Genomic DNA, 16,678 nt, shown 5'->3' on the forward strand with positions numbered 1-16,678 from the left:
ACAAAAAAAAAAAGGAAAAAAAAAGAAAGAAAAAGAAAAGAAAAACCTATGCCAATCCACGTGACGCGTCCCAACCGGAAGAGGGCATGAGCGCGTGAAAAATGAGAACGTCTGAAACGTCAACAAGAAAAATTGGTTCTTGTAGAGGGGCAGAGAGACGGCCAAGAGGCGCCAGTCTGCGAGTATGGCAAACTGTAACTTTTTGTCTGTTAGATTATGCAATCAAAAACTCAACACACTATGTTATATGTAACTTACAGTCTAATAAAGATTTATTACATTAATTACATTGACTGAACTCACAAAAAATGCTAGAGAGGTGAGTGAGAAAGAGAGAAATCGGTAAAGGGAATATTTTTGTTCTGGGCTACCGAAAACTGACAGGGGTCGGAACACTGCAGCCAAACCACTACAAAATACTGGGTGTTTTTTTTTTTTTTTTTTTTTTTTTTTTTTTTAAATGCTTCCACTAGTATCAATTTAACACAACTTAAAACGATTGTCAACTTGGGTTTAAATAAAATTAACCGTTCATTAAGACCACAAGAAACCAAACACTGCACATGAGACATGAGACAAGAAACGAAAACGTTGAATTTGTTGCACTTAAAGAGATTAAGAAAGATAGAAAGATTAAATAAAACAGCACATTTCCAGTTAGGCATTTCCGCATAAATAAATGAAAACTAAAGTTTCAGGATCAGGAATATAGTGCTGCGATCAGCTCGAAATCTCATGATACTGTGTTGGCCCACCCCATAACAACTCTTTCTTGTGTCAGGGTAATTGATTCTGAACAGAGAGCGCAGAGGGTTTCCGGACTCTAATTAAAACCATTCTCCGGGTGTAGTATGGCTTGATTGCATGAACTGGGGGACACCTTTCCTGCTTCCATCCTCAGGGTGATGCACTGCACAACAGGGATATGTCTGTCTGTCTATCCTGAAAATTCCGGTTTCGTTTAGCAATAAACACAGGCATCTAAGGACTTTTAATCAAATATGTTTAGAATTAGGATCGATTATCGCAGTGGTTCTCAACCTTTTTGACTCCAAGGCCCCCCACTGTCCAAGACAATATTTGAAGGCCTCCTCGCCCCAAGCTAGACGTGTCTGATTAAAATAATTAATCATGGATCATTTTGTACTCTAGAAGTTTCAGAACAAGTCGGTTTATAATTTGTGGGCATACATCTTAAAGTAATTTTAGCATTTTAATTAAGTTGGATTATTTTAATATTTCTTATTTTAAATAAATTTTAAGTCATATTGAGGCTCCCTTGGAAGTGTGCTGAGGTCCCCTAGTGGGTCCCGGTCCCCTGGTTGAGAACCACTGGATTATCGTGCTGGGCCTGACCCAAACTCAAGAACTCATTCAATTCTTCCATGAACAATACGCCAAAGTTGGGCATGAACGTCACTTGTGGGTTTTAATCAGCGGGTTAATGCAAGACGCATAGACATTCCTTACATTTGCTTTCTTCATGTTGGTAGTTTCTACAAAACTAACAGAAATGTTCAGAAATCTAATAATAAAGTCTCACATAAAAACACAAATAGGCTTCTTTTTTTTTTTTTTTTTTTTTTGTCTTGGTGACGTGGCCAATTGTCATGAATATCTTCATGTGTCTACACACGGTTAAAACAAGAAACTTTAGCAATATTTGAGGCTGTTCGTATTCCTGCACTTTTCTATGCTCTGGACACCACTTTTTTTGTACATTGACGCCGTTCAAAACACCTTTTCATGCTTCAAACAAAATGAAGCAAATAAATTAATATGGGACGATGTTAAAGTATTAATCCGAATATTATTAAGTGGCATTACTGACCTCTCAGAGGTGCAGACAAAATACCACAGAATACTTGCAAACCTGTGATATTCAATCCTACACTCTAGGATTTGGTAGCTTCACCTGCACAGGTAGCCACTCATCCAGAACTCTCAAGGAAACTGATCCATATGGGTTTTGTTTTTTTTTTTTTTTTATGGAGAGGGGGGCAGCACTGAAGGAGCTTTTTAAGCAAGTCTGAAGAGAGCCAGAAGAGAGGGATTCTGTTACCAGTGATGCATGGACCTGACAACACTTTAACCAGACCCTCACTGAAGGCATGTGTTTGTGTGAAAGGGATATGGGTGATACATTCGTTTTGAAATCTGAAGCAGACATTTCTCACTGGTCTATCGGGACACACACACATCTCAGAAATAACTAATGCTGATAGTGCCACAGATGAGACAAATAATAATACATTGGTTTCACTTTTTACGTTTGAAACAGGTCCAGTCATAACCATTGTAAACTATATTGTATATAGTCAAATACATCAGCACTAGTAACACCTGTAAAAGTAATTCCACTCATGAATTGCACATAAAATATATCTTTGAAAAGAGGTGTGTAAAAATGAAAAAAATGAAATTAATGTAATTAAATTTCAATCCCCAGAAATAGAGAGAAAATTATAAAACTCTAGATGGCTTCATTAAAGAAAAACTCAGGAAATTAAAAAAGAAATATGATAGCTTCCTGTTTTTCATAGGGACTTGGAGCATGCTCCTTTAAGGGTTTACTTATTAGCTACAATGAATTTGGTGTGATATATTCCAAAATGTTCAACAAACTTTACAAGCATGCCCTCAACTCTGCCTGCATGGTGCTGACATTCCAGTGGCAATCTCAGTCATGGTGATCTAGATTCACATTGATTATGGAATTCTGGTAAAGTCCAGAGACAATGGGAGAACTGCAGTTCATGTTCATTGACAAACTTTAGTATTCCTAAATGGTTTCCCAGCAGGTACAACAAAAGGGCCTTTCCTCTCTTTTTGCTCTCTCATTTTTCAGTCCACTCACATCAACCTGTCCTTATTGTGGAACTCTTTTTACCTGAATATTGAAGATTTTTAAACAACACCGTACAGAATGTACAGAAACCCAGGGGACCTGTGGTTAAATACTATCAACCAACCCCTCAGTGGACAAAAGATTTGTCAGCACCTACTGTACATAATAAAACCTTATACATTTATTGTATAATAGTGCAATAAACTAAGCAAGACAGGCCTAATGTGTACACGTGTGTTGAAATATAAAACAATTTAAAGATGAAGAAGCTTCCAGCACACAAAGGAGAAAATTTACGAGCATCCATATACACACATTTCTCTTTCACAAAAATGTACACAACACTTGTACGTTTTAAATCTCCAAACTCTTTGTTTTACTAACACATTGAATGTATGGTCATCATGATGTCAGCACAAGTCGGTAGGATCTTAATTACTGTGGTTACAGTCTGTTACTCACTGTAAAACATAGTCTCTTCTGCTATCTAGTGGTAATGTTAGGCATCACATAATGTTATCAAAATGGCTTGGTATTGAGACTACATTCTAAAAAATAAATAAATAAAAATCTATCTGACAATTCCACCAATTTAATAATGTGTTTAGAATTAAAAATCGGTCAATCTATACCTTAAAAATCTGAACATTAAAAGGAAAATCCCAGAGAAAGAAAGAGAAACTGCTCTTGTTAATGAGGAAACTGAGCCTTTAAACTGCACATGTAGCTTCTGTATAGTTTAAGTGTGTCAGTGTTCACAGGACACTGAGATACTCTAGAAAGACTTGTAGACTGGTGGATAATAAACTAATTAGATGCTTATTTTATGATAAGAAGAGCAGGTGTTTAGCAGTCCTCAGTGATACCTTTGTTACATTATATCCAAATGGCGAGGCCTTTCTGCCCTGTAAGGGAACAGAGGTCTTAAAAAAAACTACATAGCCATCTGGGTAGCTGGAATAGCAAAAATCATTAACATATATCCAAAATAATTTCTTATAAACAATACCTGTGAGATAGTGCTTCTCTGAATCCAAAATTCCAGAGACCTTGCGCTGCTGATCTAAGAGTCAGACTTTTACAACACTGTGTTGGAACACAGAATAGAATGGGTAAATAAACCATTGAGAAAGCACAACAGAGAGCATTAGTAGTTAACTTGTTAAACATTAAACAGCAGCATATAAAAACAACACATCATTAAACTTTACTCAATAATAGTAAGAAGAATAATGGCTTTGGTAAGAAAGGGTTAAACACGGTCACACAAATCTCATTAAATAACATCAGTAACGTATGTATAAGGATGATGTGTTTATTTATAAGTTTAAAAACTGTTACAAGGTCAAAGTTGTGAAATTAATATTATTGTAATTGTACTTTTGTAAGAATTTTGTTATGAAAAGTAGGCCAAAGATACCCTATTGTCTGTCATTCAAGGCTATGGCATGCACAGACTGTGGGGTGTCATTAAAAAGTTTATTTTATTTTATTTTTTATCTCAAATATAGTGAACAATGGCTTTGCCGTAATCATATATATACTGTATATCGTTTATATGTTTGTGTCTTCCTCGTATGTCTCCGATAAAAAGTGAAAAAAAGCAGAAATATTTAATTATGTTGCACATAGTGGACGAAACTCTTGTTAATTTACGAACGATTAAGTAAACCTACTACGTGTTGTGCTACTAATTTAGTGCTTCAGGAAACCAAGCCTAAAGGAACTGACTAAACTTTGATCAAGAGACTTGTCTCCCCCTTTTGAACAATAGGAGGAATTGCATCATAAACACTTGACAAAACACTGACCCGTTATTACTCTAGTCCTACGTTTAATACAACAGACCACATTTTTATGAACTTTAAAGCTATGGTAGTGCTGAGGGATGTCCCTTTTGCTATTGTTTATGTATTGCTTTGAAATCTCAAATGAGTGGATTGGGTCTCTAGCCCAGTGCAGTATACATAAATGTGCTTCACACTGAGTGAATGAGCCTATTGCTATAGTAGGCATATCAGATATTACAAACTATTAATTTTATTCTTGTGAATACTTCCCAGTCTGAAATTTAGTGTTACAATGTACATTTTAAGTGAGCAGTAAAATAATTCAGATTTAAATTCAATCAAGGTTGCCAGTGTGAAGCTAAACCTATTTATGTACAAGCCTTACCCTCTCTAGCTCTACTTAGACATGAGGCAAGAGTGAGAAACACTCATGCAACAAAGGCTGAGTGTGGCAATACCCTTTTAAGGTTTAAATAAAATAAATGATCAGGAAGAGGACTTCAGGTGGACTGGTGCGGCTTAGTGTACCAGGGCTTGTTAGAACTTCAGAATAAGCAATTCCTGAATTGTCACAGTTGCTCTTTACATCTATAACTGTTAGTGGACTTGCTAAATGACGAGTAATGAGTTATGGATGACCATTTTTCGACTGTTACATTTGTGCTCAAAAGTTTGCATACCCTTGGAGAATTGATAATATATGTACCATTTTTAAAGAAAACATGAGTAAGCAGGCAAAACATATTTCTTTTATTTCTTATGGGATTCATTTTCAACTGTAGGTTATAACAGAATGGCACAATCATAAAACAAAACATGGCAACAAAGAAAAAAAATGAAATGACCCCTGTTCAAAAGTCTGCATAGCCTTAGTTCTTAATACTGTGTATTGACCCCTTTAGCACCAATGACAGCGTGCAGTCTTTTGTAATAGTTGTCTATGAGGCCCCAAATTCTTGCAGGTGGTATAGCTGCCCATTCGTCTTGGCAAAATGCCTCCAGGTCATGCAAAGTTTGGTCGTCTTGCATGAACTGCACGTTTGAGATCTTCCCAGAGTGGCTCGATGATATTAAGGTCAGGAGACTGTGATGGCCACTCCAGAACCTTCACCTTTTTCTGCTGTAACCACTGGAGGGTCAACTTGGCCTTGTGTTTAGAGTCATTGTCATGCTGGAAAGTCCGAGAGCGTCCCACGCGCAGCTTTCGTGTAGAAGAATGCAAATTGTCTGCCAGTATTTTCTGATAACATGCTGCATTCATCTTGCCATCAATTTTCACAAGATTCCCCGTGCCTTTAGAGCTCACACACCCCCAAAACATCAGTGAGCCACCACCATGCTTCACAGTGGGGATGGTATTCTTTTCACTATAGGCCTTGTTGACCCCTCTCCAAACATAGCGCTTATGGTTGTAAACATAAAGCTCTATTTTGGTCTCGTCACTCCAAATTACAGTGTGCCAAAAGCTGTGAGCTGTGACAAAGTGTTGTCGGGCATATTGTAACCGAGCTTTTTTGTGGCCTTGGCGCAGTAAAGGCTTCTTTCTGGCAACTCGATGCATCATGCATCTCATTTATGTTCAAGTATCGTCGTATTATGCTCCTTGAAACAACCACACTGTCTTTTTCCAGAGCAGCCTGTATTTCTCCTGAGGTTACCTGTGGGTTTTTCTTTGTATCCCAAACAATTCTGGCAGTTGTGGCTGAAATCTTTCTTGGTCTACTTGACCTTGGATTGGTATCAAGAGATCCTCAAATGTTCCACTTCTTAATATGTGATTGAACAGTACTGACTGGCATTTTCAAGGCTTTGGATATCTTTTTATATCCTTTTCCATCTTTATAAGTTCAATTACCTTGTTATGCAGGTCTTTTGACAGTTCTTTTCTGCTCCCCATGGCTCAGTATCTAGCCTGCTCAGTGCATCCACGTGAGAGCTTACAAACTCATTGACTATTTACACACAGACACTAATAGCAATTTGAAAAGCCACAGGTGTGGGAAATTAACCTTTAATTGCCATTTAAACCTGTGTGTGTCACCTTGTGTGTCTGTAACAAGGCCAAACATTCAAGGATATGTAAACTTTTGATCAGGGTCATTTGGGTGATTTCTGTTATCATTATGATTTAAAAAGGAGCCAAACAACTATGTGATAATAAATGGCTTCATATGATCACAATCCTTAAATAAAAGACAGTTTTTTTGCATGATCAGTCATAATTTCAAAATCAATTCCAAAATTTCACAATTTCTGCCAGGGTATGCAAACTTTTGAGCACAACTGTAAGTCTCGTGGACCCTGAACAGCTCACAGTCGCACACAAGTAACTTAAGTTTATTGAGAAGCTGTCAAGCTTTGAGACTCTCAAGCTTCAGATCGAGCATAATTTGCTGGTGACTATCGTTTTTCAATAACATACTATCATGCCAGTTTTTGCTCTCTCTTGTTTGCTCTTACGTTAAATTATTTGTCTGCTGCAATTTTTATGAATGCAAGTGATGGCAACCATTTGTCAAAACAATATGTACTTACCTCCAGTTATTGTCGGATTGAAATTCACATTACTTTTCTTGACAGTTCCTTTTTGAGGTAGTTACGAGGCCTCGCCTGAAAGGCAGTATATTATCTTACCAACCTCATGGATTTATATGATGACAGACAGACGAGAACAGACTGTGATTATTGATTTGTCTGGAATGATCTGACCAGAAACAGACAGAAGACGATAACTTACATTTATGATGCTCAGTCTTTAATTGCTCAAACATACCTTTGAGAACCTCAAGTTTATGATGTGTTCAGATGAAGAAAAACCTCATAGTGAAATTGTTGTACTTTATGACACTCTAGTTAATACAGTTCAATTGTTTGGCAGCAAACTGATTTGTTCATCACATATAGATGGAGATTTGTCATATCATACACAAAATTTACCCACAGGGGAAATGGCTCATAGGGAAGATTTGATAGATGAAAAATGCAGGATTTCAGTGACGTAAAATGGTATAAATGAATAGTAGGGTTCAACGGGGCTAAAGCCCCCCCCCCCCCAAAAAGGCACTTTTGATTTTATTTTCTCCCAAAACACTAAATCAGCAACAAAAAATACCACAGTACTTTCCTTAACACTTGTTTGTCACTATACACTGCAAAAATGTCCTGATGTAGGAGATATTTGCATGCATTGTCTAAAGTTTGATTTTGAGGTAACTGTATCTCATATTTAATCATTTTTTTTAAATGTTGCAAATTTATGTAGCTAATGAGAATCCCTGAAATTATCACATTTATTTTGAGACAAAATACTTATTTGTCATTTTCAGTTTTGTTCAAGGTGATTAAATCAAAGGTTTTTAATAACTGTCCAATAAGTGAAAGGATAGTATTTGAGGTAAAAAGCACCCCTGTTGCAGGGGCTAAAGGCCCCTATAAAACACATTATTTATCTTAGGTGGGGTGAATATACTGTATTTGTTGTGTAGAATGTTCATTGGGTGGCTCACATATACTGATCCAATCACAATAGAGATTAATTTGTTTATAGAATACTTGAGATGTTATGAAATGCCAAATGTGATTGAAATTAACAGAAAATTGGCTATTTTGTGAATTTGTTCCTCAAAAAAAAAAAAGAAAAAAAAAGAAAAAAAAAAGCATCTTGCTGTCTCAAAAGTAAGTTGACAAATTTTGCCCTATAACTATTGTCCCTATATTTACACGATATCACTTTAAACCCCCTGGAGACCCTTTTTTACGTTATTATTTATTTTCGCACAAATTAGGTTGCTCCATAAATATTCAATAAAAAGAAATGTATTTGTTCAATCTTGATACACCTTGTGACCAAAAAAAAAAAACAACAAAAAAACATTGTCCTTAATTAAGGTGTGTTTTTAGCCCCGTTGTACCCTACATATAACGCAATGCTACGGGAACCTGTTAATTATACGGAAAAGAAGGTGTTTCTTGGCACGTTGCTGTCCAAGGTGCTGAATGTCGGCTCGTTCAGTGCGATTCTATCTGATTGACTTGGACAACTACAATCGTTTTGGTGATTTAGGTCACATCTATAGACATTCAAGTATGTAGACCATATATAATATTATACGGTGGCCGTGAAGTGCAAAACAAAACAACAAATCTAAAAACACAACAGCAAATCAGAAAACACAACAGCAATTCAGAAAACACAACAGCAAGACGGAAAACACAACAGCAATTCAGTCGAAACGGAAAGGGTAGGTACTATAGCTTCTCACCTGATTGGCTGTGTGGAGAATACCTAGTCCTTTCCTCAGGACTGGTTCTTTGCCCACTTGCGCAATTATTTCAAAATTAATTCCAAATGCTCAATTACTGAAAATTGTGAGTGGTTTGTCACTCAGCAAAACAGTAATGGGACACTTTAGAACACAGAGCGCAAAAACAGCTAGCGGGAAAAGTTTGAAGTACGATGTTCGTCTATGGTGTGTAAGGGACCATCTAAAAATGTCACAAACTGCGCTAAAACGCCAGTGTCCTAGCGTTCATTCAATTGACTTGTATATTTTAACATAAACGCTATTATTAAAAAAGTATTTTCTCATTCTAAAGGTTGCAGTAGACTGCCGGCGTGATGGCTCACTTTCTACATTTGAAGCCAACATGTCCAATTATGAGTACAGTGTTTAATTATTTTAGAAACAAATGCTGAAATTTTACCAATATATTATATTCATATTGTAAAGGTTGTAGAAGGCTGCTATTAGATATGCTGACTTACTCTAGAAGAGATCGAGAACGAACCACATTATAGCGATCACGAGGAGGTTGCCCCATGTGACTCTACCCTCCTAGCAACCGGGGCAATTTGGTTGCTTAGGAGACCTGGCTGGAGTCAAACAACAGTGTTTTTAAGTTAGGACATGCAAACTGAATGAATGCTTGGATGCCACCAACATTTTAGCGTGTTTGTGGACTTTAAGACGGTCCCTAACGCACTAGATGAACCATGAGACCATAGATGAACATCGTACCTAAAACTAACTTTTCCCACTCGCTGTTTTTACTGTCTGTGTTATAAAATTTACTGTTACTGTTTTCCCGAGAGAGAAAACACTTCAAATGATTTAGTTTTGCAGTCAATGTCCTTTTGGCATGGATTTTGATATAATCAGTGAAACAGTCCTGAAGAAAGGACTAGGTCTCATTCACACAGCCAATCAGGTGAGAAGCTATGGCACCTACCCTTTCCATTTCGACTGAATTGTTGTTGTGTTTTCTGATTTGCTGTTGTGTTTTCTAACTTGTTGTTTAGTTTCTGGATTTGGTGTTGTGTTCTCTGATTTGCTCTTTTGTTTTCTGATTTGCCGTTGTGTTTTATGATTTGTTGATGTGTTTCTGAATTGTTATTTTGTCTTTGTATTTGCAGTTGTGTTTTTTGTTTTGTTGTTTTGTTTTGCACTTCACGGCCACCGTAATATTAAGCTAACCTAATAGGTCTGTATACGTCGAGCCAAAACAACACTTTCGTGAACATTTGATTCACAACGGCTCTTTTTGACACATACTTATAATCCAAAATAAACCTCTACTATTAAACTACTGTTTCACTGGAGGTTTACTGTGTTACACCTATAATCTGTTCAAAGCCGTAGCAATTTTGGAATTCATTATAGCGGCACTGATTAATTCATAATTTTAAGTCATATGGGGGGGGGGGGGGGGGGGGTGAAACCGCCTGCTAAGTAAATAAAATTTGGAACAATAAAAAAATAATAAAAAATAAATCCGAATTATACTTATAGCTGAGAGTTTGTGGCCTAGTTTCAGTAGGATGATGCCGGAAATAGAACTGTCTAAAAGCACAGTGGTTGGGGGTTGTACAACACCACATTTGACCACCAGAGGGAGCATTAAAAAAAAATTAAAAATAAATAAAAAACATGAAAAAATGTTGGATAATCCAGTTGTGAACACTGAATACATATATTAATTCAAGTAAGCTATAAACACGTCTTGAGACTCATTCTACAGATTTATCAGGTCAATGTGATCATCACAAATAAAATAAAAATCAATAGGATTACAATTGTACTTTTTTTAAGGGTATGTTTTGAGATTTTGCCTGTAAGGAAATCTGGCATTAAAAAGTATCCGTACAAGGTGACGTTTTGTTGTGGTGTGACTACAGAAAAAAAAAATTAAAAAAAAAAAAAATATATATATATATATATATACAGTTAGCCTATATTTGGCATGCATGCTGCTTTTCCATTCACAGCGGTCGCACAAATTGTCCAATGCTTGTTGCTGAACAATTCGTTTTTCACAGGGGCATAAACAGGGTTTATCTATATAATCACCCACACTTAAGAGTAAGTTTTATACACCTGTGCATCCACCTCCAACCTTCAACAATCTGGATTTTGTACCAAATACATCACCAAAACACTTTTTAAAATTGTGTATTATTATGGGTAATTTGAGCATACATGCAGCATATGACTAGTTGAACTAAAGAAACGTTTTAGTAACAGTTACTTTATCTAGCCTATATGCGTATCCATTAATTCCAGGACATAAAGCTGACATTGCAGTTTAACGTAATTTTAAATTTAGCTATAGATTACTTGTATTTTTCCTTGCTAATTAATTTTCCAAAAAGCACTTTGAGCTACAGTGTTATCATGAAAGGTGATCTATAAATTCAGTATTCTTTGTTATTACTACTACCATGATCTCTGGGCAGTAAAGGGTTAAAATAAACGATCGAGAAAGTGACACACGCACTCACACTAATGAAAAAAGTTTGGATTTCTGTACTTTTAGCAAACCCAGCTTGAGTTTGCATGCTGAGGCTTTGGCGAGGGGAGGGCGGGTGCTTCTTTGTTATCTCGGCGCTCTCCAACTCGTCATTAGTGCTGATTACCGTTGACCAGTTTGACAGCCTTATTGACTGCTAAAAAGACTTTTTCATAGTCCCACCCTGCACTCCCCAGAGCTCAAAAGGAACGGAAATTTTCCACCATTCTGTATCCAGTGTTTAAATAAAGCCGTGCTCCTTTCCCTTCCCTTGAGTTGCCTCCTATTTTTCTCTTTTTTCTTGGAAGGAACACTTGGTTTGGCCCCGCCGTTGTTCGGACTGAAAGAAGTTTGAAAAATACAGCTTGTGCTTTTTATTGGGAGAATTAATGAATGGCGCGGGTTAAACCCAGGTGCGCACCCTGAACTCTTCAGGCAGTTGGGAAACAGAGGCGCCGTGCTCCTTCACTCATTTACGAAGCAAACATGTTACAAAATATTTATAGCCTTTGATTATTCCTCTAAACCTGAAGAATTATATATATATATATATATATATATATATATATATATATATATATATATATATATATATATATATATATATATATATAAACTACTTTTACGTTTGATGGTTGTGACATTTTTCTTTGTTTCTGCCACTTGACAAAAATGAAAATAAATTAAATCTTATGAAAATCATTAATTAAAAACAATACGTTAGAGACATATTTATTTATATATTAATAGCTATATATTTCATGACATATATTCTAGGTAATACTATGTTGTTATTATATAACAGCTGATTAATGAAAATCAGAACGATTATCTGGATAGGATACATCAATGCTACAAGGCGAATATCCAGCCACGTTTTCAATTGTATAGCCATGTAGCTGCTAAATCAATTTAGTGAAATACATAACAGAATTGCTATCAAAATAAAAATAAAATCGTGTGCATCTACAGGAAATTATATTGCAATTAAGTACAATATAGTAATATTTGTCCAGCAAATCTTAGCACTGCCAGTTCTCATTTGATCAATTATTTTTACCGAACCTTGGTTGGACCACTAGTAGGCTATATCTCCTTTATCTGCTCTGGGTGTACACGCGAAAAAACCTCCATGAAGATTAAGGAAACAGGTTTGTGTTGACATCCAGGAGAGAGTCTCGGCCTTTCGCTGACCTCGTGCTGTCAGAGCGCATTACACCACGGGAAGCATTTTAGCCAATTACTGCTGGAGTGTGAGAGAGAAAGAGCTCGCAGAGAGGCATTAAAACATGCAACATATTTGATCCCCGTCTGTTCCAAATTTGTTATGGAATGTGCAATGTTCCGCAGCATATGACATTCACATTTTGAAATGCATGTGTTCAGTTTCGGGTAAACACACTGGGCCATGTTGAATATAGACATGAAATAACATTACACATATAGCCCAATTCGACTTAAGCTAGACTCGTTAATACACAATAAAACGTAGCCTACCATAAATAAAATACCTCTCTGAATCTGCGGTCATTGCTAAGGTCAACAGTGACTTTATTCTTTTTAATCGTGGTTATCCTTTTTCCAGAACTTTCACGACGCGCAGTATCTACGCACAACAGAAATGATATAAAAAAAAAAAAAAATCACACAAATAAAAGGCCAAAAAGCCGATGATATTTTAAATATATTAAGTAAATAAACATCGTATGTATGTGTGTGTATATATATATATATATATATATATATATATATATATATATAAACAAGTGAACATTAAAACATTATTCAGTCTTTTCATCATGAAGTACGCACACATACAACAGTAAATATAGGTTTGGCCCAGACATTTAAGGTTTTTGTTTTTCCCAAAAGCTCCCTATTCCTGTCGTCACAAAAAGTAGCCTACATTTCTTTTGCTGATCATATCAACAACTGGAGATTGAATTTAAGTCACGCATTCCTTTCATCCTTCACGTTTTAGCCTATGTGCTCCCTTTTGGGCCGGTTACAGGCACTAAAGTTTTCGCTTTTGTTGTTTGATTGTCTCTTACAGTTCTCCTGTTTGCTCTTTTGAAGCCTGACGTTAGATGTCGCATTCACTGTCGCTAGAGGTGATGGAGATGGCGGAGGTGGCTGCCTTGCTTGAGAGACTGACCTCAGGGCTTGAGGAAGGACCCAGACGGTCTACTGTTGTGTCATCGTCCCCCAGCGATCTGACCGAGCCACCGGACAGAACCTGCTGCTGTAGCCTACAGGGATGAAGAGAGACAGTCAAAATGTCAACGAGGATGCATTAATGGTGGAACCCTAAACAAGCTGATACATATTTGAAATATCTGAGTAAAAAATTTTTTTAATACTATATGTTGTAATGTCCTGCCTGTCAGACACACAAAGACACATGAAAATATTTCCTTGAATAATCCAAAAAAAAAAAAAAAACATGTTGATAAACATTTTTCCGAATACAAGCGCAAATCACGTGTTCGAAAATTTAAAGCAACCTACATAAAAAAATAAATGCATTCCGTTATTTTGACCATCTGTCATCGATTTAGAAATTTAGCCATATGACAGTTCGAGGTATAGTATAAATCAGAGCAGATCTGAGAAATTGGCATCTGTTCTGTCTTGTTTTCAAGCTTTCTGACCCAAAAATAATTTTCTAAAATATTTATGTAAAAAAAAAAGAAAAAAAAATTATAATTATATATATATATATATATATATATATATATATATATATATATATATATATATATATAATTTTCTTTTTATTTTTTTTATTTATTTATTTTATTTTTTTTTTGGCAAATGGTGCCGAGCATAAGCGGAGAAGTGCAAAATAATGAGCAAATATTGGAGACAAATGAGACAAATGTTTTAGTTAAATTAAGCGAGAATATCCAACTAAATCTAATTTCTTTCAGGGAACTGATAATAATAACAATAAGGCAGGCTAATAAATTATAATAAAAGCAATTGTCAAGGGCACATGGCCGGTTGTGGTAGATTATCACACGTTGATGGAAGTCTGTATTTACCTGTTCTTGGCCGCTGCAGCCCGGTCTCTCTGTCTCCGGTTTTTAAACCAGTTGCCCACTTGTGTGGATGTGAGTCCAGTCGCCTGCGCCAGCTCTCTCTTTTTACTCGGGTTCGGGTAAGGGTCCTGCAGGTACCACTCTCTCAACAGATGCCGCGTCCTCTCTTTAAAGCAGTGGGTTTTCTGTTCGCCGTCCCATATCGTTCGAGGCAATGGAAACTTCTTTCGCACGCGGTACTTGTCCACTGGTCCTAAAGGACGCCCACGGAGTTTTTCAGCTTCCTGATAATGCGCCTCGAGCCAGAGCGCCTGCAGCTTCGCGTGCGAGTCCTTGGTAAATTTGTGGTTCTCCAATATGTGGTAGAGCTCGCGGAAGTTGCCCTCGTGAAAGGCCACGACAGCGCGCGCGCGCAGGACGGACTCGTTCTTTCCGAGCACTTCGCAGGCGGACGGCGCCACGGGAAGTGACCAGAGGAAGCGCCCGAGCCTTTCCACGTCGCCGCTTTCCTCGAGCGTCTCGCAGACCCCCGCAACCTGCTGGGGGCTGAAATTTAAGATGGGCAGCTGGAACATGGAGACTTGTCTATCCTCCCTGACTGTTATCTTTCTTTTTTGGTCCTCCTGACTGGTGTTGCTCCTCGTCCGTTGAGCTCTTCTTTTTATGCAGTGTCTTTGTCAAATCCAGACTAACCGTAAATGGCAAAAGTTAACAGCTGTTTCAAAAAATGAGCTGAGGAGCTATGCCGTGCGGCAGGCTCAAGCAGCCTGGACGGCAAAATCTCTTCTTTGATTGTGTGTGTGAGCATTCAAAACTGTAACCAAGGTGTTTTCTTATAAGAAGAATTAGAAGAAGAAGAAGAAGAAGGAAAAAAAAAAAAAAAAAAAAAAAAACATATAGCCCCTGCTGCCGATATTCTACTGGACTTGTCAGATTGGCTGCTTGGTTGCCATGTACACACGTCAATCACTGTCAGGTTTGCCAATCACGCGTGATGCTGCACTAGATTTCAGCACCACCCAGCGCGCAACAGCGCCGTTCAGTGAAAACGTCAAAGCGTCATTTTGACTTTTACGTGTGTGCTCAGAGACACTGTATGTAATGTTGTCATTTGGTGGAAATCTGGAAGCAACCCCCTCTGAGACGTAGATAAAACGATTGGAAGGAGTGTCCGTTACAATACCGCTCTCGTGTGTTGAAAGAGTAACACAGTAACACTTTCCATGAAGCCTGTAGATATAATGCATTATAAAGGTCATTTTAATGCATCATAAATTGTAAACACAGTTATAATACATTATAAGTCTTACCTATTCAAGGTTACACGTTTTACTAGACATTTCCCACTTCCTAAGAACTTAAAATAAAATGGTTTGGGTGAATGGTTTATGTTTGACAGAAATACCTAAATCAAATGCTATTAAAATGCCATGAATAGCCTGCACATAAATGCATACAATTTCGGTGACGTTTCTAAGTTTTAAGACTAAGCGCACCGAATAGGCCTTTCAAAATCACTGATGATAGTCTAAAATAGACTTATAAAAACGCAATGATGCCTGATAAATAAAAATGCTCCTGTCTCATTACAAGAACGAACTAAAGAAAGGAAGAAAATGGCAAATATTTAATGTGCTACGTATTGCTTATCCCAAACATCCCTAGAAATCACCAATATAAACACAAAAGAAAAACAGAAAGAGCTCGAGTTAAATGTCACTGCCAGGCTATTGGATGTAGTATCAAACACACTTGGTAAGATAGCAGATTGATAGCACAGATGGTCGGAAGCATCGGGTCCCATTTAGATATGCCTCGTTACAGAGGTAAAGTTAATTCTGACGGAAATGTCTCATATTATTTTCCACAGATAGCCAACACACAAATTCAACTCTGCGCGAGGGAGCTGTTCGTTGTCATGATTCGCCGCGTGGCACTTAAAACACTCCTCAGCTCTACTCTACATCATATATACATATTAAACATCAATGCATTCGTTGAATGTGTTCAGTCTGACATTCTGAACTCATCTTGTATATGTGATGAAAACAAGAAGCCAGCGTAGCCTCCTCTACGGATTCTCACGGACCACACATATATCCAGCCTCTTAAATCTACGCTGAGGATTATCGTGTGTTTGGCAACAACGTTTATCAATTATCCATAGATCTGGGCAGGTTAAAACCATACAATGATCGCGTGACTGTCGGCCA

At 37.2% G+C, this 16,678-nt stretch overlaps 1 protein-coding gene across 2 annotated transcripts; it reads right to left on the minus strand.

Annotated features, from left to right (window-relative positions):
• Positions 1–3,125: 3,125 nt before the first annotated feature.
• On the minus strand, positions 3,126–15,172 carry six6a (SIX homeobox 6a). Of its 2 annotated transcripts, XM_051648712.1 has the most exons (4): positions 14,469–15,172; positions 13,580–13,673; positions 3,858–3,934; positions 3,126–3,753 (listed from the first exon to the last, which is right to left on the minus strand). In XM_051648712.1, the coding sequence occupies exons 1-4, from the start codon at positions 15,038–15,040 to the stop codon at positions 3,720–3,722; spliced, it is 777 nt and encodes a 258-aa protein (XP_051504672.1). In that variant the 5' UTR covers positions 15,041–15,172; the 3' UTR covers positions 3,126–3,719. The 2 variants fall into 2 exon arrangements, with proteins under 2 accessions (XP_051504672.1, XP_051504673.1); XM_051648713.1 differs by lacking the exons at positions 3,126–3,753; positions 3,858–3,934 and having other exon boundaries at positions 13,203–13,673.
• Between the last annotated feature and the right edge of the window lie 1,506 nt (positions 15,173–16,678).

The sequence above is a fragment of the Myxocyprinus asiaticus genome, chromosome 21 (genome assembly GCF_019703515.2).
Source record: "Myxocyprinus asiaticus isolate MX2 ecotype Aquarium Trade chromosome 21, UBuf_Myxa_2, whole genome shotgun sequence".
Taxonomy (NCBI): Eukaryota; Metazoa; Chordata; class Actinopteri; order Cypriniformes; family Catostomidae; genus Myxocyprinus; species Myxocyprinus asiaticus.

What these genes read in the sequence shown, in the direction of transcription:
- six6a (XM_051648712.1), bottom strand. Translation starts at nt 15,040, where the DNA reads ATGTTCCAGCTGCCCATCTTAAATTTCAGCCCCCAGCAGGTTGCGGGG. An exon ending in GTCCTTCCTCAAGCCCTGAG is followed by an intron (nt 3,935 to 13,579) that starts GTCAGTCTCTCA and finishes GTTCCAACACAG; the next exon opens with TGTTGTAAAAGTCTGACTCT. An exon ending in AGAGAAGCACTATCTCACAG is followed by an intron (nt 3,754 to 3,857) that starts GTATTGTTTATA and finishes GTTCCCTTACAG; the next exon opens with GGCAGAAAGGCCTCGCCATT.